This window comes from Trifolium pratense, linkage group LG1 (assembly GCF_020283565.1).
Source record: "Trifolium pratense cultivar HEN17-A07 linkage group LG1, ARS_RC_1.1, whole genome shotgun sequence".
Classification (NCBI taxonomy): Eukaryota; Viridiplantae; Streptophyta; class Magnoliopsida; order Fabales; family Fabaceae; genus Trifolium; species Trifolium pratense.
The window spans coordinates 19,642,046-19,664,148 of record NC_060059.1 but is presented as its reverse complement, the minus strand read 5'-3'; the positions used below and the strand labels follow the sequence as shown (position 1 = coordinate 19,664,148).

General features: G+C 33.1%; 2 protein-coding genes across 4 annotated transcripts; one reads left to right on the top strand and one right to left on the bottom strand.

Moving 5' to 3' along the window:
• Nucleotides 1–4,170: 4,170 nt before the first annotated feature.
• Nucleotides 4,171–5,201, top strand: LOC123885842 (transcription repressor OFP12-like). Its single transcript, XM_045935172.1, has one exon. The coding sequence runs from the start codon at nucleotides 4,211–4,213 to the stop codon at nucleotides 4,922–4,924; it is 714 nt and encodes a 237-aa protein (XP_045791128.1). The 5' UTR covers nucleotides 4,171–4,210; the 3' UTR covers nucleotides 4,925–5,201.
• Nucleotides 5,202–8,797: 3,596 nt separating this feature from the next.
• LOC123913713 lies at nucleotides 8,798–20,153 on the bottom strand. 3 transcript variants are annotated; one of them, XM_045964560.1, is made up of 10 exons: nucleotides 19,929–20,142; nucleotides 16,867–19,835; nucleotides 16,185–16,326; nucleotides 16,064–16,080; nucleotides 15,935–16,030; nucleotides 15,462–15,697; nucleotides 14,604–14,690; nucleotides 11,640–11,739; nucleotides 10,792–11,005; nucleotides 8,798–10,671 (listed from the first exon to the last, which is right to left on the bottom strand). In XM_045964560.1, exons 2-10 carry the CDS (start codon nucleotides 19,672–19,674, stop codon nucleotides 9,221–9,223), a joined length of 5,151 nt encoding a protein of 1,716 aa, XP_045820516.1. In that variant the 5' UTR covers nucleotides 19,675–19,835; nucleotides 19,929–20,142; the 3' UTR covers nucleotides 8,798–9,220. The 3 variants fall into 3 exon arrangements, with proteins under 3 accessions (XP_045820516.1, XP_045820507.1, XP_045820499.1); XM_045964551.1 differs by having other exon boundaries at nucleotides 15,935–16,080; nucleotides 19,934–20,153; XM_045964543.1 differs by having other exon boundaries at nucleotides 15,935–16,080.
• Nucleotides 20,154–22,103: the final 1,950 nt, after the last annotated feature.

The following is a 22,103-nucleotide window of genomic DNA, read 5'->3' as shown; positions in this document are numbered from 1 at the left end:
TCCTACACTGATATATGTCAGAAGCACATGGATATTTGGCTTTCAATTTCGTTCCTACAATATCCAACGTTGTTCTGCATAACAACGTTTCTTTTCTGCCTAGATGAATTAAAAAATAATATAAACTTAAAAAATGAATTAAAACCATATTTATAAAGCTCATTTGTGGGTATATTCTGATGTTTAGTGGGATCTATTTTAAAGTTTTTGATGAGTTGTATGGATATTTGAGAAATATGATTGAGTTGTTTAAATAATTAAAAAAATTAAAATAATATAAAAAATAAAATATGACCCACTTAAAGAACACATATGAGTTCATGGGAAATGGGATAATGGTGCTCTAATATTGTTCCAGACTTGCTGTACCCTTTAAGCACACCTTGTGATATAGAATTCTAATTCCAAATACAGATATGGAAAAAATTACAGACATTACAAAAATTATGAGTCCAAATTACAATTGTGAATTCAAATATGATGGTTTCTCTCCCCACCTCCCATGAATCTTTTATACCCCAATATTTCAATTTTGTCTTTGCAAAAAAATTCAGTTTGCATAAACCAAATTTTTACTAGTGCAGATTCAGAGTAAATTTCGGTTTTTAAAAACCGAAATTTGTTTTCAAGGAAAAAAAAATTTTGGTTTCTACAAACCGAAATTTTTTCAAGGGCAAAATTTGAAATTCAATAAGGATAAAAGATTCGCAAGGGGTGGGAAGAGAAAACATCTTCAAATATATAGGTCGACCAAAACTTAACGCAAAATATTTAAGCCAAAATTAAAAAAGACAAAATTCCTTTTGTGAGCTCTTCACTTCAGTTTCGTTACCTCCATCTAAAAAGTGTATTAGTCAAGTACATAAGTAAGCAAATATTAATGTAGGGGCCGGTTTTAATAAAGAGAGGAAAATCAATTAAACTTGAGAAAGTAGGCAGGGGCCATCTTATACGAAATTGCAGAGTGGGCTTTGCCAAATCACAATAATAATATATTGCATGTCATATCATAGGAACATAACAAATTAAATTAAAATGGATTTTTTTTGGTACAATTATTATAATGGATTTGATATACGTGTAGTACGGTTTGTTTACATATTTATTTAAAGTATATATAATATATAATATTTCCTTCAAAAAAATAATATATATAATATAAAGCCGTGATATAATTAAGTTGCATGGCTAATTAATTCACAATATAATATGTGGTAATCTTCTAGTGAAAAAAAAAAAATAGACACGCTTAGATTTAATATGAAGTCTTCAAGGCAGCTTTAAGTAAAATGAATAAATATGAAGAAAGCGTGCTCATAATCAACATATTTTTATATTATTTGTATTTGACATTTTTGACTTTCTAATATCAGAGGTCGTAGACCTTCTGAAAAGAGTTCTAAGAATATCGATCATGCATATAGTAATGTTGTATCGTCTAGATCTATGAATATAGTATTTCAAAGATTGTGTTGTCCTATACAAAAAAGTTTAACAACGCAGCTTATTGTTCGTCTACCTTTCAACATGTGTAATTATCTTTCTATATATACACATTACGACATGTGGATGCAGAAACAATGAAATCTGCCGATACTACTGATAGATACAACTTTTTTTTTTTTAGCAAAGATAGATACAACTTTTTATTGGTGATGAAGGAAATTAATTTCCTTTGAGTTAATATGAAGGACTATTAATTAATCCTTTTTGAGTGGATGAAGGACTAGTGGGTCGAATTTGAGACGAGCCTTTGTTATGATGTTTTTTTATGAACAATGAAACGATATCTATTATGATACATCACTTTCTTGTGTGTTGATTTAATAGATTTGTGCATGAAATGGACCAACCATAAGTATCCCAGTAGACAATAGGATTGTCTTTTCCTATTTGGAATCCTAGCTTCCTTTTGGTGGTTTTCTCACATATATTGATCATTTATTAGACGATAAATTTTTCTGTACACATTTTATTTGAATATGTATCGGTATATGAGTGAAGTTAATAAGGTCCAGTAAATCTGGATACTTCACTAGGCTTGGCCAAAAAAATTGATATTTTTATGAGTTAATTTAGAGCAAAACTAAGATCTTTAGCTTTTAGGGGTTAGTTTATGATAAATCTAATTTTTTTTGTGGACTTTTATGTCACATGTGAAATTTTGTCAACTCTATAATTTTTCTGACTCCGTACTACTTTCAGTACACTGTGGATAATTCTGATATAGATTCATAAATAGTGTTTAATAATTTGTAGACCTATCAGAATTATTCACCTCGATAATATATATACCGGTACAAATCAATAAGATGTGTACTTGAATTTCACCTTATTATATTTGTTATTCTATTTACTGTTGCATTTTTTATGTGATATGAAAATAATAGAACTTGAGGATTAATTATGTTGGTTTGGTCTAGTGATTTATTATTTGTTTGTGTTTTGCTTTTTGTTTGATACCTCTTACCCTCTAGTTATTATGGCTATACTAGTACTAGTTTTAATTAAAGAAAGCTTCAAGTTAAAATATGATATTATAATTTACTACATGAAAAAATTGTCACACAAATATTAATTTGGTGTAGTTTCCAATTACTACATAGTAGTATTTATTTTACATGAAGTAGATGACAAAAGATTCTTGATGCGTGTAGCTACGCTCGCTCCTTAAAACGAAAAGTGAATAATTGGTCCAAGAAACATTGTCCAATTTCAGCACATGCAATTGCAATATAAAATGTATATCTGACTTAATTTCACACAACTACTCCTATAAAATACTCCTCCGTCACATAATAAAAAAAACTTTTGTTTTGACAATGGAATACAATTTGGTGATAGGCTTCGAATTGAGTTCAAACATGTTTATCCAAATGTTGGTAAAGTTTTTAAGGTTATAACTTAATTGGACACATTCATGTGAGATCCATATGTAAGCCTACAAAATGTTTAATTTTTTGTTTCAAGTTTTCCTTTAAATTGTAATAGACATTGACAAGTATTGTAATTCAGTTAGTTTGATGTTTCATTTGACAAGTTTTATTTGTAATTCAGTTATGTTAATGTTACTTTATATATGTCAGCTTATGAAAAGTCGAACTGAAAAAAAAAATATGGCGTAACGTTACGACCCGTGCGATAGCACGGGTCTATTACTAGTTAAGAAAAGTAAAATAGGATAATTTCAATGATGACTTTTTGTGTTTTTGTTGAAATAAGTTTCATGAAAAAATGTAAAAAGAGTTTTTATTGGTTATTGGTTATGGGAAAAAGAAGAGATAGAGTAAATTAAGTACAAAGTCTATTTTGAAAATGATAAAAGTTAGTTTTTTTTTTATAATTTGAGACATGAAAAAGTAATTTTTTTTTTCTTATAATATGGGACGGAGGTGATGTAACCAAAAAAGTTTCATTGGAGGTGAAAATCGAACTCCTGACATCTTTACTAGTGTACTCTCTAATTCATTCATCTTTATTCTTATAGATCTCTCATGAGCTAATCATTATTAGTCCAACCATGAACTATCTGCTTTATGACTATAGTTGATTTACTAGAGAAGCTTAAAATATAGAAAACATCTCTACATTAACCGTGCATTAGGTTATAGAGAAATAACTTTTGTACAATAAAATTTTGTTAGCAATGTAATTTACATGTATTTTTGAAATATTTGTAATGTGTAAAAAATAAAAAGTATGAGAGAGATGAAAATAAATACATACAATACCACATATACGTTGCCAATATTTCGATATTTAAATAAAAACAAAGCTATATATGCTTCTTAAGTTGTCTATTTTTAGACAATCCCTCGAGCAATGAGGAATTGAATCATCTTCAATTGTAGAAGTTGGTGTTGTTTATCTAAATTATCGGTTTTTTGTGAGTGAAAATGATAATATTCTTGGTACTTGATAGAGAGAAATTCAGAGTCAAATGGTGATGAAGAATCCTAATTAATTTTTCTTTCGATTTTTTAATTTTGAAGAAATTATTTTAAAAAATGTTAATTTTAAAATTAAAAATCTATTTTGACATGCCACATCACCACCATCTGCAATTTAGCCATATTTTTATTATTTGATGAGGGACTTTTTCTTATGTACATATTTTATTTCAACTATATTATATATATTGTCATCATAAAGCAAAGGGCCTCTTGATTGTTGACATCTTCATTTACCAAAGTACATACAATTTACAAACATGTCAAGTACCACAAGAAATCTTAGGAACCTTGGCCTATGCTTTTCAAATTCCATTCCTCAATCAAAATCTCCACCTACAAGTCCCACTCCTACCACTACTAGTGCATCTTCCTCACATCAACATCATCATCAAATTCATGACAAACCTTCTTCATCTACATCTTCCACATCAATTATGATCAAGAACTTCAACTCTCTCTATGACCCTTCCTTAACCTCTTCTAACCACACTTTATGCTCTTCTTCACTCTCTACCACTTTTACCACATCCACTTCTTTCGAAATCGAACCCGAACCTGAGCCAGTGGACTTCGCGGCAGCCTTTGCATCTCAACGCTTCTTCTTCTCCTCCCCCGGAAGCTCCAACTCACTAATCGAATACACAAACAAAAATATCATCCAACATTCTTCAATACCATTGACAGATAAGTCCAATAGTGTTAAGCGTGAAAAGAAAGAGAAGATAGAGAAAGAGGATGTTTTGTTCAACGGAAGTGTGGCAGTACCAACCTATTCTCCCGACCCTTATACAGATTTCAGGAGGTCGATGCAAGAGATGGTGGAGGCGCGGCCCGAGTTGATGGATGTGAAATCAAATTGGAATATCTTGCATGAGTTGCTTCTATGTTACCTTGCTCTAAACCCAAAGAATACTCACAAGTACATTCTTGGTGCTTTTGCGGATCTCCTCGTTACCCTCATGTCATTCTAGTCATGATTCTAAATTGCAGTTACGAATACGCTACATATTTTTTATATTGCAAGAAAATGTACCTATTGCATAGACTTCTAAGATTTTATATTGCGGTCGCAATTGCAGAGTGTTGTTGTTTAGATTATTTTGTTGTAAATTAAAATGATATCAAAGAATGTAACGTGGATGCCAGATAATGATTTGTCTCATCATAATCAATTAATCTGCTACTTCATTCATCCATGTTCATTTTTTTCTTGATTTGGTTAATTTTAACAAGTGAGTACTTGAGTATAGTACTAAAAATTTTGGTTTCTTTCCTTTGAAGGTGGGCAACATCTAATCAAAGTTTTGGTCCCCTCAGTTCTGTATTCATGGCCTTATTAATATTAATTAATATAATTTGTTAATTATTTTTATATTATAGCTTTTGTTTTTGCTTTGGACAAAGACCTTTCATGAAATTTGGGGCCGTGAGTCACGTTAATTTTAATATTATTTATAGGGTATTTTAGATATATGAATTTGATTCGTAAAAGTATTAGATGTTCGATATATGAAATTATTTTAAGGTGAACAACAAACTCACATGTTCTGATGGTGAAGAGTTGAGATCTTAAATTGTCCTCCTCTCAAGTTGGGGTTTGAATCTCCCTCTTGATATCATTTCTTATGTTGAATTAGTTCATACAAGCTTTATATAGGTCAAGAAAAAGTATTGAACAATTTTTTATCTTGTTTGATTGACAATCAATTCTTTTGGTATTTTAAACTTGTATTAGGACAGTTTTTTTAAGGAATACGGACAAAAAGTTGTCATCTGGTTCAGTGAAAAACAAAAATTTCAATTTTTTTTTTTTTGGTACATCAGAAATTTCAATTTTTATTCAATATATTATTGGTTAATTTGTTCAATCTCAAACAATTTTAAAATTAAACATACTACAATTGAAATTATTTTTTCAATCCTTATTTTTTACAAATCAAATGCACCATAATTTCCCTTTGTATTCTGAGAGCATCTTATTAGTATAGTAGTAGTTTTGTTTTGAAATATTTTGAAATTAGGATATGTAATCAATACGGAAAACCTTGAACTTCTTCATAAAATCATGACTAGGAGTATGTGTCACGTCATTTTAAAGAAACATAAAATTCCTGGACTTTTGTGTTCAGATTAATAAATAAAACGATGTGTTAATAACTTCTTTTTTTAATATTGTTATTGATTTCATTTAATTTTGCAGTGAGGAAATTATACTGAATTTTTTTGAGATAAATCATGAAAGACGCAAAGTAGCAAATAAATTGTATAGCCTATGGTCTCTTTTTAGATCTTGACGACATTCATAATTTTACTACTCATTCATCTTAATATAAATATAAATGTAGTATACAATTTTTAATCAAATTTTACTTACTTTATTTTACCACCAATATCCAACATACTGAATCACTCATTTAATTTGAGGATCAATTCTGACATGAAGTTATTATAATGCTCTCTCGATCATAGTTGTAATGGATCGAACCGTGGTCTTCCGTATTAAGGTCGGAGTCAATGACCAATTAGCAATCGGTTACACTACAATAGTCAATTTGGCTGATAAGCAAGCCCATGTTTAATTACTAATATTAATTAATTATTAATTAGTAGTTAAAATGTTTTTGACTTGTTGGGCAGTGGAAAGAGGAAATTCATATTGCACCACTAATAAACAAATGGAAGTGATTACTTAATCGTTGTTTGATTGAGCAGAATCGATGCATCCAGACGATGAAAATCATGAGATGCTCAGAGTCAGAAGGAGACAAATGAAAATCAGTAAAATAAGAATTGGCAAAGTGGCAAACAGACATGATCAAGGAATCTCGATTTTCTGCTCCCTATCATTTTCATTTTCATTTTTTATGTTTTGATCCTTACTACTCTCACCGTCCCAATTTGATTGCACAGTTGACTGTTTTAGCATGTCGATGCATAACTTTGACGATTAATATTTTTAATTGTATAATAGTAAAAATTATAAAAATTTGATATTTTGAAAATGTTCATCGAGACAAATCAAACAACATCTTATATGCTAATATTTATTTTTATTTATTAGTAAAAAAATAAGGTCAAAGCAACATGTGTGAATAGTGCACAACAGTCAATTGTGTCAATCAAATTAAGACGGAGGGAGTATATTATTTTAATGAGATGATGATGGCTTGGGATAAGCCACATTGAAGATTCACTTGTTTTATAGGTATTTTAATTTTTCTTTTTAGATAGTTTGACTCATTTTACAAAAATTTGAATGACCAGTTTTCTGTATAATACAAAAATATTTTATAGGTAAATATTTTTTTCACCTTCACCAAATTGCATGAGGAAAGATAGACAAATATTAGTGGGTTAGAGGAAACATGTATGTATGAATTTGATTGGGGTTTCCCGTTTGTGAGTTAACGACCGAGATTTTTATTATGGAACAGGTAACCCTTAAAGTTGCCAAACATAAGAAAATGTGTTTTAATAATCAACATATTTTTATATCGTTTATGTTTAATACTTTTGGCTTCTTAGCACTAGATATTGTGAATCTTCTAGAAAAAGTGCAAAGTGTCATGCATAACAATGTTGTGTCTCATAAATTTGTAGATATAGTTAGTTACTCTCTGAGCCTGAGATATGGATGATAAGGTCGACAGTGGAAGCCGCCGAGTAAGGACTTTAGTTGGTCGTTGAACCCCGTTGTGAAGGAGAGGGTGGTACTTGTGCACGCTTTAACGATCAAGTCAGTAAGCACCTTAGAGTGGGAGGTATTTAGGGTTAGATATTGCATACTTGAAGTAGCCTTTTGGCAAGCTTTATATAAGGAAAGAATTAGTGTTGTAAAGACCTAAAATATTCTTCTTCCCCCATGTGATTGTGATAGGTGTTGTCTGATGGCAGTGCGGCTTTACCAGACAGTCCATGTGTCCCTGTTGAGCGGTGATCATCTCTAATTAGGGTATGTCCATCGTACAGTCTGCTTTACTTGTTTATGGGTCGGATGATCCAGTTTAGCGTGTATAATTGGTCCATTGGCCCAGTTCGATACATAGTTCTTAATATGGTTAATTTTGTCATTCAAAAATGGTTAGTAGCACAACTTATTACTCGCTTGACTTTCATTTCTATGTAATTATCTTGAATATATATAATAAGATGAAAATACATATAAGATTTAAAACTATATTATTATAAAGTAAAACTTAATTAAAATGTCATCAAATTAGAATCCATATCTCAAAATAAAACTTAACATTACTTATTAATTTAGTAGACTTACACCACCTTCAACTTGAATAGTGTAGGCTTTGATAAGTTGGACCTCCAATTTATGGGGGCCTCCAAATTTTAATTATACAGTATTAGCTAGGCACACTAAGAGCAACAATAAAAAAAATGAAAAAGTCAGAGTCTCAGTTAATTTGTTAATTAAAATATAACTTTTTATGTTAGTTTTTTTTTACAATATTAGTTATAAGAAATTAAGAATGACTATTTTTTATGTCATTGATGTTATTTTATAATTTAAATAGAGGGTAGTTTTTATTTGCCTTTCTTTTATTAAAAGTTCATTTCTAATTTAAACACAGCATCTAAATAATCAAGGACCGGTCCTGCACCATAGACTTGATCGTCATCATATAAAATTACTCCCTCTGGCACAAAATATAAAAACTCATTTATCATTACATGTATACCAATACATAATTTTGATTACAAATATTTTTAATTGTTTATTAGTAAAAATTATAAAAATTTAATATCCCCTAAAATGAGAAAAAATAAATTTTGCTACATAGACACTGAAAATAACTTTAAACGCAAGTCTCAACTTTCAGTTGCATTGCCAGTTAAGGTACAAGCTCATTGCCATCCATGACCCTCAATTAATCATGTCAATTTCTACCACCAAAACAAGTTAATAATGACGAACGAATTCAATGTAATACCTAAAAGGGAGAAAATATAAGCGACAATTGTAAAAAATGGCAATAACCACGTGAGTAACAAAATACACGAGTCTCAAGTCATGGTGTTTTCCTCCCCTAGCTCCTCCGCCCTCCTAAAAAATGGAGCTAACCTCCAAAAATCTTTATCTAAGCATAAGATCACCCTATTCTCTAACAACTTTTTACAGAATACTTTGCTACAAAGACAAATCTCGTCACATTAAGTAGGGGAGACCACACCTCCTGAATTAATGACCAAGGGCTTACCTGTGACTCTTTCCAAAATGAAGTACTACCACATGAACTACTTCATGTGGTGATACTTCAGCTACCTTGGTTAGCAGGAACTGTCCCGTCAGTACTACCACGTGAAGTACTGTCGGTAGATATACAGTGCAGAGCCACACCTGAAGCAATGTTAGCGTTACTCGGTTCAGTTTGATCAACCTGCAAATCAAGCTCTGCTAGCTCTGAAGACTTCCTTATCCCAGACTTGTTATTGGGAAATACTTCAACATCAAACGGAAAAACATCAACTGCACTGGATGCTTTATTCCTCTCATTGACACCATCTGCAATTTTCTCACAATCACCTGAAGATACTGATATGGATTGGCAATCTCCAGGATTTTTGTTTGTCTGGAGATCAATTGTTGGCGCACCAACACTAGAATTGTTTTCACAATTAACAGGCAAATCTTTGGTGATATTCTGAGATTCAAGATACATCGAAGTGTTAGTTGTGAGACCTGCTTCGCCAGAGGCTCTATGACCATTGGGCCTAGAATGGGAACCAGGCTTATCATCAAGAATTACTTCAATATCAGCAGGCTTATCATCAAGGGCTTTATTCGTCTCATTGACACCATCAGCAATTTTCTCACAAATACCTGAAGAAACTAGAATAGATTGGCAACCTCCAGGATTTTTGTTTTTCTGGAGATCAATTGTTTTGGAATTATATAGATCTGCTTCATCAGCATTTGGCACACTAACAGAACTAGAGTTGTTTTCACAATTAGCGGGCAAATCTTTGGTAGTATTCTCTGATTCAACATGCATCATGTTGGTTGTGAGACCTGCTTCACCAGTGGCACTATCACCATCTAGTCTAGAATGAGAGCCACAACCATTGACAGATTCAGCATATACTTCTGATCCAATACAGCCTGGTTGAGCACAGTTAGTCTCAACTCTCGGTTCAAAACTATCAGAAATCTTGGGTGAATCATGGTTACTTTCAGCCGAATATTTTGATTCCCTAGTCCTAAACTCAATTTGTGAGTCAATAGGAATATTTTCTTCAGAAGAGGGTGCAGATTTTTCATCACTGTTGTTATTTAAACCAACCTCAATTGTTACTTTGACCTCTTTGGAAAAATTCTCAGTAACCTCCGACATAGCACCAACGTAATGTTCTTGTGAAGCTTCAGTGTTAATACAAGATGTACTGAGACAGTGTCTTTCCTTATCTTCTACTTGGCAACAAGACTTAGCTACATCCTCACCAGCATTTACGGTGCTTTTGTGGTCCACGCCCAATTTTTCATGAACAGTCTCATATACAGCATGACATGTGACATCTTTTAGGGATATACTATTCTGTATGGTGTCACTAGTAATGGCAGGTGCATTATTCAATGAGTTCTCAAAATGCCGACAACCAGATTCAATAGATATGGCTTTTTCAATCTTCGGGCAACAATCAGATACAGATGAGTCTTCCCCATCCAGTTTTGCTACTTTGTATGTAGTAAGATTCTTATGATTAGAAACTGCAAAAAGTTGCATTATGCAAAAAACAAGTTCAAACTTAGAAAAAGGACAACAAGGATGTAGATCTCCAGGCATACATAACCAAATAAAAACCGTGCCAAGCATCTAGGAAAATGTACCTTCAGTAGCAATCAAATTTTCATTTGCAATTTCATGCTTTGATATCTTCTTCTGTAACATATCTACATGTGGAAATACCAACAGATTCATGTTCTTTGTTATTTGCTTGCTTGTTTGTTCAAGTGGCTCAAACCCAAAAATGGAGGTCCAGGTTTCTCTGAGTTCTGATATAGCTGGTATGACCAATAACTCAACATGTAAAGAACTAAGTGCCTGAAAACAGTCAGAGATTGAGTTTTTAAGTGAGCAAAATGAAATATCCAAAGGAAAACAGATAACGTGAAAGTGCAGCACGATTCTTTCCAGTTGTCCTACAATAAGACTAGCTCTTTCCCTCAAATTAAAAACCTAAAACTCTGTTTTACTTTGCCACATACTACCTTTGGTCCACTTTGAAAGAAACAAAAGACCAAGTCATCAAGACCAAGGAAGAGTATTTAATGGAGTTAATGTTATGTTTTTTTCTCAGGCATATTTGGCTTGCAGTATTTTGCAGAAAATCTGGTTTTGTGACTGAACTGCTTGCTAAGCTTGGGTATTATTTTTGTTTTCACATTAAATATAAAGAAATTGCTTACAATCTGTGAAAAATTTCTCAGCAATTTTATTTATTGCTTTTTCTGTATCGCAAAAACAAACCCAGCCCTAAGTTAACACGGTGCGGATCATTTTTTTTATAAAATGTGACAAAAGAAAGATAGCCAAAAAACAAAAGTTATAGGCTAAAAAAGCATAATTGCAAAAACAGGAAGAGAAAAAAAATTGAAAAGGGTTATGAATGAGTTCAATAATGACCCAGTTAAATTCTGTAACTAAAACTGAAGAGACATAAAAACACTGAACTTACCCATTCAATGGCATTTAGAAGCCGACGGCACATTCCTTGTCGCCTATACATATAGCGGGTTCCAATAAATGGCATCTCTGCAAGTTGGTTCCCATGGATCCTATTTGATGAATTTAAAAAACTAAAACCATCAGAATAAAAATCACACTCTCTTGCATCGATTAAAAGAAAATACTTCACACAGCATGATAGATTACAATCCTGCTAGCTGGGCAGGGAAGTATATATATACAAGGAAAATTTTGATTTAGCTATAGCGCAGAAAATTTAGGACAAAGTTCATGATTATGATATCTTATCCTAGATGAGTAAGGAAACTTTATAAAAGGAATATTTCAAAGTACCAAATAAGGTAAACATCCTACCAACAGATATTAGTGATACATTATGAAGGTTTTGCAATAGTAGGAGGTTAGGAACCAAATAACTGAATTCCAAGAATTAAAGAAAGAACACTTTTATTGGGAAAATAAAAAAGAATGAGAAAAATATCTCCTCCAAAGGTTCCCCCTTCAACAATAGAGTCGCTAGTCCCTACTCTACTCAAAATGTTTACAATACTCAATGATCCTCCTCTCTATCTTCTAACTAAACAAATAGCTAACTAGAAACTTCCCTAACTAATTATTCCTATTCTATATCCTAACAATACACTCCTCCTCAAAACAACCTTGTCCTTGATGTTAAAATCTGCTATAGTCAGCACATGTTCAATGGTTCTAATAGAAAATAAAAAGATAAAATTCCCCTCCAGAATCCCACTATTGGGAGCTTGATGAATCAACTTCAGCTTCAGCCAGATTCATCATCCATTGTTCTATACTTTCTGACCATAGTAGCCAAAGTGCCAAACCAGAGCAATATTTCCCAAACACCTTAGGTGCAATTTTAGCTTGCAAGCAAAACAGGTATACAATCGGCTCAACAAAAAAAAGAATTGTGAAAACTTATACAAGGCCACCAGAACTCTCAGTTGGGTTAAGCTCATTGGGTTTATTGTGATGCCCATCTCATAGAATGTCTCTCCTCTGTCCTTGCTTCTGCTTCCCAGTTTTTATTCACTGTGATGATGTTCCATCCCCAACTACCATACGTGGAATACTAGTAAACAAGCACAGTAGCCACCTCATCACGGGCACATGCACCCAATTTCACACTAAACCCCTGAACCTGCCTCCTAAATCGAATTAGTTAGCAGTGGATAACATATAACCTTTTTTGGATACTTCTTTAATGAACCAAGTAGCTGAGTCAGAACAGTTGAGTTCTAGAAGGCAGCCAAGTAACCATGTGAGTCAAGAATTAATTAAACCTCATGCAAAAATTCTGGAAGGTGGAAAAGGAAAGAGAAACTGTGTAGCTAATTGTAGGGTGAGAGGATTTGTGTGAGTAACAATAAGTTAGGACCCCAATTGTGGGTTCATGCTTCCTAGCCATGTGGAAGTTTATGTTAGGAAAATAAAAGCGAGAAGAAGGGAAACACTGATGTGGCAAAGATTGGAGGAATTGGTGGCACCTCAACTCTATTCACAATGTTTACACTACTCACTGATCATCCTCTCTATCCTTGTAATCCCCAATGTATACAATTATTCTCCAACCAAATAGCCAACTAACTAACTTTCCTAATTGAATAAAAAAAATCCTAACTAATTCTACCTATTCTATATCCTAACATATATAACCAAATTGATGGCTAAATTACTTAGATACGGGCATACGGCCATATATTATATAAGTACAGCAAAAGTTCAAAAACTGGGGCATGGGTACAGAATAATTATATTATATAGAAACAGAAAAAACAAAAATAATTAAGTTAAAGTCACTAGATTGATTACAACCGAAGCCTTTTTCCACTAGATGAAATTGGCTACATATGGATCAAACAACAATATAATGTCCAGTCATGAATTAAGCCCAATGATAGACCATTTAACTCTAAATTGTTGTCAATGTTTGGCCTATGGCCTATAGTTTTCTGTGAACTCGCTCTATCATCAACTATTGAGCTATCCTCCATCAAGTATACCTTCTTAACTCTTTAGTGAGTGTGTATTTTAGCAGTGGGAGTAAAGTAAACGCACTGTGACGAAGCTACAAATAGTGGTTTCTCTATTTTCATGTTTAAACACTATCAAACGTACGACGGCGGTAGTAAAACACAACCAAACTTACAATTACTGATGCTTCAGGGATCTCCTCCACACATTACCATACCATATTTTGTTAAGAGACATTACTATCTTTTCGCAGTATTTTAGATCATAAAATCAAATATAATTTTCAGGATTTTCTAATTCAAGTAAAAATATCAAGCACGTTTTTTGAACGGATTGAAGCATGAATTTTGTTTTATTTATTAGCAAACCAAATCTTTTTGTAACAATTTTTTCTGTTTTAATTGAACCAGCTTGTGCTTTATTGTTAACAGAGTATTGGATATGTATCAATGAGTGTCCAACAAGAACCAATGCCTGAATATGTACCTAATATGTGTAGCACTCATGCATCATTAAATGATGTTTTAACTGTTGATATGCACATGATCAATAGAAGATTCAACTCTAGGTAGTCCAATAATTAATCCATTTACAATAATGTAAGGAAAGGTAATATTGATTACATCTTGGCGAGAAATACCTATATCACATTTATTTCTAAAGAATGGTAACTGAAACACGTACTAAAGACATCAAACCTTGCAAAGAATACCTATATCACATTTATTTCCAAAGAATGGTAACTGAAACACCTACTAAAGACATCAAACCAATAAACCCGACCATTTGCAGAGGAAATTGAATATACATATATATATATATATATATATATATATATATATATATATATATATATATATATATATATATATATATATATATATAGATATATATGTATGTTAAATATTGACTGCTTATGCAAACATTTATGAGCAAATCTAAAATTTCAGTGGACAAATACCTGATAGATGCGACACAGATGATCTCATCACCTCTCTCTAGAATTGCAGTAATAAACCCACTATAATTCAGCCGTTTGAAGTTTGACCTAAAAATGATAACAAGCATATAAGCACCGCGTATCATATAAGAATAATAGTTATCTATCCTAACACATTAATTAAGTTTTTGACGCATGAAAGATGAAACTAGGACACCATAATTTTCTTAAATGTTTTCAGATTTGGCAGAAGGCTTAGCCCATCCTTACATTGTAAGATGAGGAATGTCACTCTTTGTCTTTATAAACTATTTTCAAGCCTTATCTCCTCACACCCAACATTATTGAGTTTGGTACATGAATATTATTTTCAGGCGTTATCTCTTCACACCCAACATTGATAGGATCTTATACTATTTTAGGTTTTGGATTGGGTTTCTAACTCATCCTTACATAACGGCCTGTAAGGGGAGGGGCATCACCCTTTATAAACTAATTTCAAACCTTATCACTTTTGAATGTGGGGCTTCAATTTTCCCAATAATATAGCTCTTCATGCCTAGTACTATTATACCTCGTGTGTGGAGTGGAGATATGGTGGATGACCTCCTAACAGATAGGCTCCGATATCATGTTAGTTTTACTCTCTTAGGGCTAGCACAATAATGTTGTGCGAGTAGTTTCTGCTATCGAAATGTGGGATCATTTCCTTTTGTTAAGACTCCCACATTAGATAGTGATATGACTTGAATAATTGTTATAAGTGGGAGATGACACTCATTTACCACTTTGAACCAAAAGGAATATCTACAAAGGCAAATGCAGGATCTGGATAATGTTTGTTTGATATGAAGAAAGATAAGAGACATGTGATCTTACCCACAATTATATAGAATACTGCGGATCAGATTGGTCCCACTTCTATGATCAATATATGGCATGAAGCACTCATTCATTATTGATAATGCAACAGCTAGCTTAGAATTACATTCTACCGTCTGAGATTTTGTCAGAGAAACATCAAGGCCAACATCTGACCGCCGAATAAAAGACCAAGAAAATCCATCTTCAATTTCATGTTTAACCCCAAGAAGCATTTCAAGTCTCTCAGATAACTGGAGGTCAAAATAAAAATAAAATAAAAATAAGTTTGATTGTAATGACTAGAATGTCGAAAGGATAAGCAATATATTTATCAACAGGAGTTAACAAACCATTGAAATTGTAGCCTCTATTAGTCTATTTCAAGTAAGAATTTAGCTCAGTTCAACTTACAACTAAAAATAACTTAGCTTCAACCAATTAGATACAGTTATCCAGATTCGAGCAGATGGAAAAAAAATAGATCATACCTCTTGACATTTGTTTCCACAAAATGTATTCCTGGAATCATCGGTCTTATCGCCATTTGCCATCATGGAATCATCGGTCTTATCGCCATTTGCCACCATGGAATCATCGGTCTTATCGCCATTTGCCACAATACAGGATATGTGAACTACAGAAGGTAAAAAAGCCATATTCATTTCTAGCTGGGAAGTAACACAGCTCCTCATGAGAAATAAGTATTTAAATATCAAAAGAATATATTATAGGGCATACATTTTTCCTCACATAAATGGCATGTGAGCAGTGTAGGCATAGTAAAATCATCATTGACAACTGTTTGGTTTGAACTTCCATCAACCAACCCACAAAATTTGCAACAACAATAAATGCAGTGCCAGTCACCAGATGGGAACTTCTGCAAGTTAAAAAACAGATATCTTATTTTCCAGAACAAACATAATTAGGTTGCACAATTTTAAAATTCAGATGTCATAAATAAATCTAAAAACTATGAAAACTATGAAGTATATAAAATAACAAAAAGATTTTCCCGTTGATTCTCATGAAATCTTATAGAAGTTCAGAAGCGAAAAGAAAAAAAAAACACAATCAACAACCATATATATTTTCACCAAGCAAAAAGAAGGAAAAAGGCACAATGTTGAACAAATCCAACAAATTTTTCCCCAAATTTAGCATATATTCCAGCCCTTTTCACTGATAAGACAATTCTTTTTCCAGTGGTGAGACAATTGATACTAAAGGAAAAGGGACAACAAAAGTGTAGTTCATAACAGTCAAAATTAATATCCTAATAAGAAATTTGCAATGAAAGAGTTCTATTTTTTGAAGAAGACAGTGAATGAGTTCTTTTTTTTTTTGAACGGCCAATGAATGAGTTCTTTTTCCTAAAAAAATTAAAGTAAACCGTGTAGCCATGCATCAAGAGACATACTTTTATATCCAAGCAGCTTTTATGGAATGTTGATGGGCAACCATCACAACAGATCAGGTCTCCACCATCTCCGCATACACCGCATGTATCATCATTTGGATCTTCACCCGCAACATCAACGAAGTGAAAACTTTTAAGTTCAGATTTATCTTGTTTATTCCATGAATCTAGCAGGCATTGTAGGAGTGAAGTTTCTTCCTCCGTATATATATTTTTCAGAGGATCAGATTGTTTGCTTCCTGCATGAGCTCCAAAGTCTGAAATTGTTATGATTTCATTACAACATCCACAGTGAATGCCATCTCCTGTGATCTTACCTTGGAAAGCAATTTCCAACTTATCTTGCATATAATGGACCTTCCCATTTTGGAGGATTGTGCCCAGATCAATCATCCAGGCAAGTACAGTTCGTTTTCCACTGTATGGCACATATCCATTAACTTCTGAATCTACCTCCTCTGTAGCATCACGAACCAACAGAGCACATCGAGTCTTGTTGTGTGTTTTATGCCGTTTACGATCCCTGTTAGGTGATGTAACATTTGAGTTGCCCTCCTCAGGAAGTGATCGTTTCCTTTTCTTTTTCCCTTTCACTAACTTACCCTTGCCTGCACCAGAACCTGGTTTTATTTTTTTCTTTTTTCGATTGACTCCATCGACTCTCTTTCCACCCTTTCCTCCAAATGGCACACGTTTAACTTTACTATCTATCCTGGACTTGGTAGCTACTCTAGTTAATGAATTGAAATCTTCCTCCGATATTGGTGTAAATTTGAATCCTGGTCTGTACAACTTACCTTCACCGTCCCCGGCTTCATAATGCTTTTTAAGCCTCTTGTATGCCAAGGTTATTGACCAATGTGTTTTTCCGTCCAGAGCAACATATACTGCATCAATATAATCTCTTCCGTTTCTAGGTCTACGGTCAACAGTCCATCCTGCAGCCGAGAGACATTCCATTATTTTATCCCTCACCAACTTCTTTTCTTCACGGCTTGTACTTTGTTTAGCAACAGGTGCATCCACAGTATTTGATGCCATCCCACCATTCTCAGTTTTCAAAACCTTTCGCAATTTATTTTTCCTTACAGGAGAAAATCCTTTCTTTTTTAACTTTTTACCGGAAGATCTCCTTGAGCGTGTATCATCAACTTCACTTTCACTATCTGTTACAGTTACAACTTTTTTACCGTCTTCACGGCTCACCTTTCCTTTACTATTATGTGCCAGGGTCATGAGATGTTTTTGTTGCTCGGTCTTGGGGGGTCTTCCACGCTTACGCGGTGACTGAACATCCTCTTTTAACTCTGTTTTGGGAGGCCTCTCAAGCTTACGCGGTGACTGAACATCCTCTTTTAGCTCTGTTTTGCGAGGCCTCCCAAGCTTACGCGGTGACTGATCATCCTCTTTTAACTCTGTTCTGCAAAGCCTCCTAAGCTTACGCCGTGGCTGATCATCTAATTCATCTTTCTCCTTTATCTCTGTTTTCCGAGGCCTCCCAAGCTTCCGTGGTGGCTGATCATCTAATTGGTCTTTCTCTTTTATTTCTGTTTTGGGAGGCCTCCCACGCTTCCGTTTCAATTTCTTCTTGCCCTTCCCTCCCATTTTCAACATAACCCTATCATTCTTTTTACCATCAGTTAAAACTTCATCAGCTTCTTCAAGCTCCTTCTTGACTTGTATCATCTCCAACTGACCATGTTCTCCATCATTCTCAGAAGGTATGCAATCATGCCCTCCATTATAAGCTCTTTTGTCATCTCCCCTCTTTAACCTGGACCGCAATATACGACCCCCACTCAACCCTTCATTCTCCTTCTTATCAGCTACTGCAATACTATGCCCATCTTTTAAACAACTCCTAGGGCTACTGTTCTCATTCTCATCTATGTTAACATTTACACTCAAATCCAGGTTTAAATCAAAATCAAATTTTGTTTTCACGGCACAATCAACAACGCCTGCACATTCAACTTCGCCCTTCTTCTCAATCGACGAGGTAGGTTCCACTAAAACCTCATCACCCAAAACTAAAGCCTCAACTTCACCCTTCTTCTCAATAGATGAGGTAGGTTCCACTAAACTCTCATCACCCGAAACTAAAGCCCCAGTTTCACCATTCTTCTCAATTGATGAAGTAGGTTCCACTAAACCCTCATCACCTGAAAATAAAGCCTCAACTTCACCCTTCTTCTCAATCGATAAGGTAGCCTCCACTAAACCCTCATCACCCAAAACTAAAGCCTCAGTTTCACCCTTCTTCTCAATCAATGAAGTAGGCTCCACTAAACCCTCATCACCCGAAACGAATGCCTCAGTTTCACCCTTCTCAATCAATGAAGTAGGCTCCACTAAACCCTCATCACCCGAAACTAATGCCTCAGTTTCGCCCTTCTTCTCAATCAATGAAGTAGGCTCCACAAAACCCTCGTCACCGGAAACTAATGCCTCAGTTTCGCCCTTCTTCTCAATCAATGAAGTAGGCTCCACAAAACCCTCGTCACCGGAAACTAATGCCTCATCACCTGAAAATAAAGCCTCAACTACGGCCTTCGTACGTTCCACCAAACCCTCATCACCCGAAACTAATGACTCAGTTTCACCCTTCTTCTCAATCAATGAGGTAGGTTCCACTAAATCATCATCACCTGAAAATAGAGCCTCGACTACGGCCTTCTTACGTTCCACCAAACCCTCATCACCCGAAACCAAAACCTCATTCTTCACACGAACCCTTTTCTTATGAACAACTTCTCCTTGAACAGAACCCTTCCCAGACCGAGTCTGAGATCTCAACCCTTCTCTCATTTTTCAGAAAACCCTAACTCTACAAACACCTTAAAACTGAACTAAACCAAAATAGAAAAAACAAAACCCCCATTCAGTTCTTAACCGAAAAACCTTACAGTTACAGTGCAGATGAAGAAAATTCCATTGCAAGATTTACAACAAACTCACCAACAAAATCTCTGTAACAAAAAACAAAAACAGTTTAAGAAAATCAAACAAAAATTATCAGATCAAAATCAAACACAGAAAAAATATTATAAAATGTTTCGTACCTTACCAATGTGATAACGATCGGAGAGAAATTTTCGAAACCTAGAAGTTGGTGCGATGAATCAAAGTATTTTGAGGAGCATTGTTCCAAGATTGTGTTAGGTTTTAGAGCGAGAAAATGAAAAGACAAAGGGAAAATGAAGAGACAGAAAAACGGGGTTTAGAGACTGAAGAAAGAAAAGAAAACAACGCTGTGGAGAAAAAACCTGTGTTCTCATTTTTATACTGCGATATTTCTTCGTCTTTTCATTTCCTTTTCTTTCATTTTTGACTGAATTATTATTATTCTTTTTGTTTTTTATTGAATAATTTTTTACTGAATTTTTTTTCTTTTTTGGTAAATTACTTAAACAAATATTCATCATTAATAATCTAAGATTGAGCACTAAATCTTTAACATGTGTCGAAAAAAAGAGTGAATCTATAACCTTTTTTTTTTGAAACTGAACAGACAATTATTGATAGCTTTAGTTTGAATTTGAATTATGAATTAAAATATTTATTAACTTTAGTTAAGACAAAAAATATTCTATAAAAAGTTGAGGCATTGAATATTTCAATGTTTTATGGATTTTCAATAGTAAAAAGTAGGATTAAATATATATTTTAATTTATGATATGGAATATCACTCTTTTAATTAGTTTTTATTTTAGATTTAAAATCTTTATATTTAAGAAAATGGTGTGTAGTCTTCTTGATAGATTAATTACTCCTTTCGTTACTTTTTATTTGTCGTCTTAGATTTATGCACATATGTCAATGCACGACTTTGATCACTAATATTTTTAATTATTTTTTATAAAAAAATTATGAAAATTTTATATTTTGAAAATACTCGTCGAGACAGATTGAACAATATTTTATATGTTAATATTTATTTTCGTATACTAGTAGAAGATTACGTTCAAAGTAGATTATATGAATAGTGCGCAAGATTCTCAAACGACAAATAAAAAGGAATGAATGGAGTAATTAATTATGACTAGAACTTTGACCCATGCGGTGCATGGGTCCGTCTAATTAGGTGTAATATGTAATAATAAAAAATAAAATACAAAAATTCTAAGAGCATTTTCAATAAGAGTAGTATAGGGAATTTCATGGACTAATTATTCTATATTTGTTTATGTGCTTATTTTATATTTTATATATTTTTTAAATAATTTTTGAACCCCATCGTTTTGTTTACTTATTAAAAAAAATTGCTGATAACTAAAGGTTAAAAAATTGATGATAATTAAAGGTTAAAAAAAAATTAAAGACGTAATCAAGAACATAAACTTAAGTAGACATCCATAAATAAATAAAAATTGTGATTAATTTCGCCGTTCAAATTTATTGAAAACAGGGTTAACATATTAGGATTCCTAAATTCTTTCATAATTGAAGCACATGTTTTAGCGGTTGAAAGATTTTATTGTAAGTAAGAGATGCAGGTTCGATGACAAATTTGTATATTTTTAATATAAAGCTGCAATAAAAAGAAAGAGAAAATGAGGGGAAACAAATTTGGTTTAGGGTTAGCTTATGTTAGCAAGCTTATAATATAAGAGATTATCGGTTTTTAATTGTTTAAATTGTGCAATGAAAATTGATGGTGCTTAATTGTCGTATGAAATCTTTCCTATGAAAGTTGATGGAGCTTAACACTTTGTGGACATAATTTAAATCACAATTGGTCTGCTAGTGCATATTATATCAATTGATCATCGGTTAATATTAAATCTGCAATATTAAAAACAAAATAATGAATGTGATTAGTGACATGACTATGGTTGTGTTTGGTTGTATTGCAAAAAAAAATTGATTTAGTAGAATTGAGTTTGATAATAACTTTCCAAATTACACGTGATAATACTTTTCCAAATCTCACATGATAATTATTCTCTAAATTTATGATCCGGTAGAAAAAAAATCATTGATCAGGAAAGACATAAAAATATTTCGTGATGAATAATATAGTCAACAATAATTTTGATATGATATACTTTTAAAATTGATGGTGCTTATCAATTATTGCACATAATTTTTATGCACAATTGGTATACTTGCCATAATGGTTGGAAATATTGCCTTGCATTGAAGGGTTGCGGGTTCGAATCCAAGTCAAGACAAAATTGTATTATTTTTTAATAAAAATTGCAAGATAAAATGGAGGGAAAACATGAAAAACAAA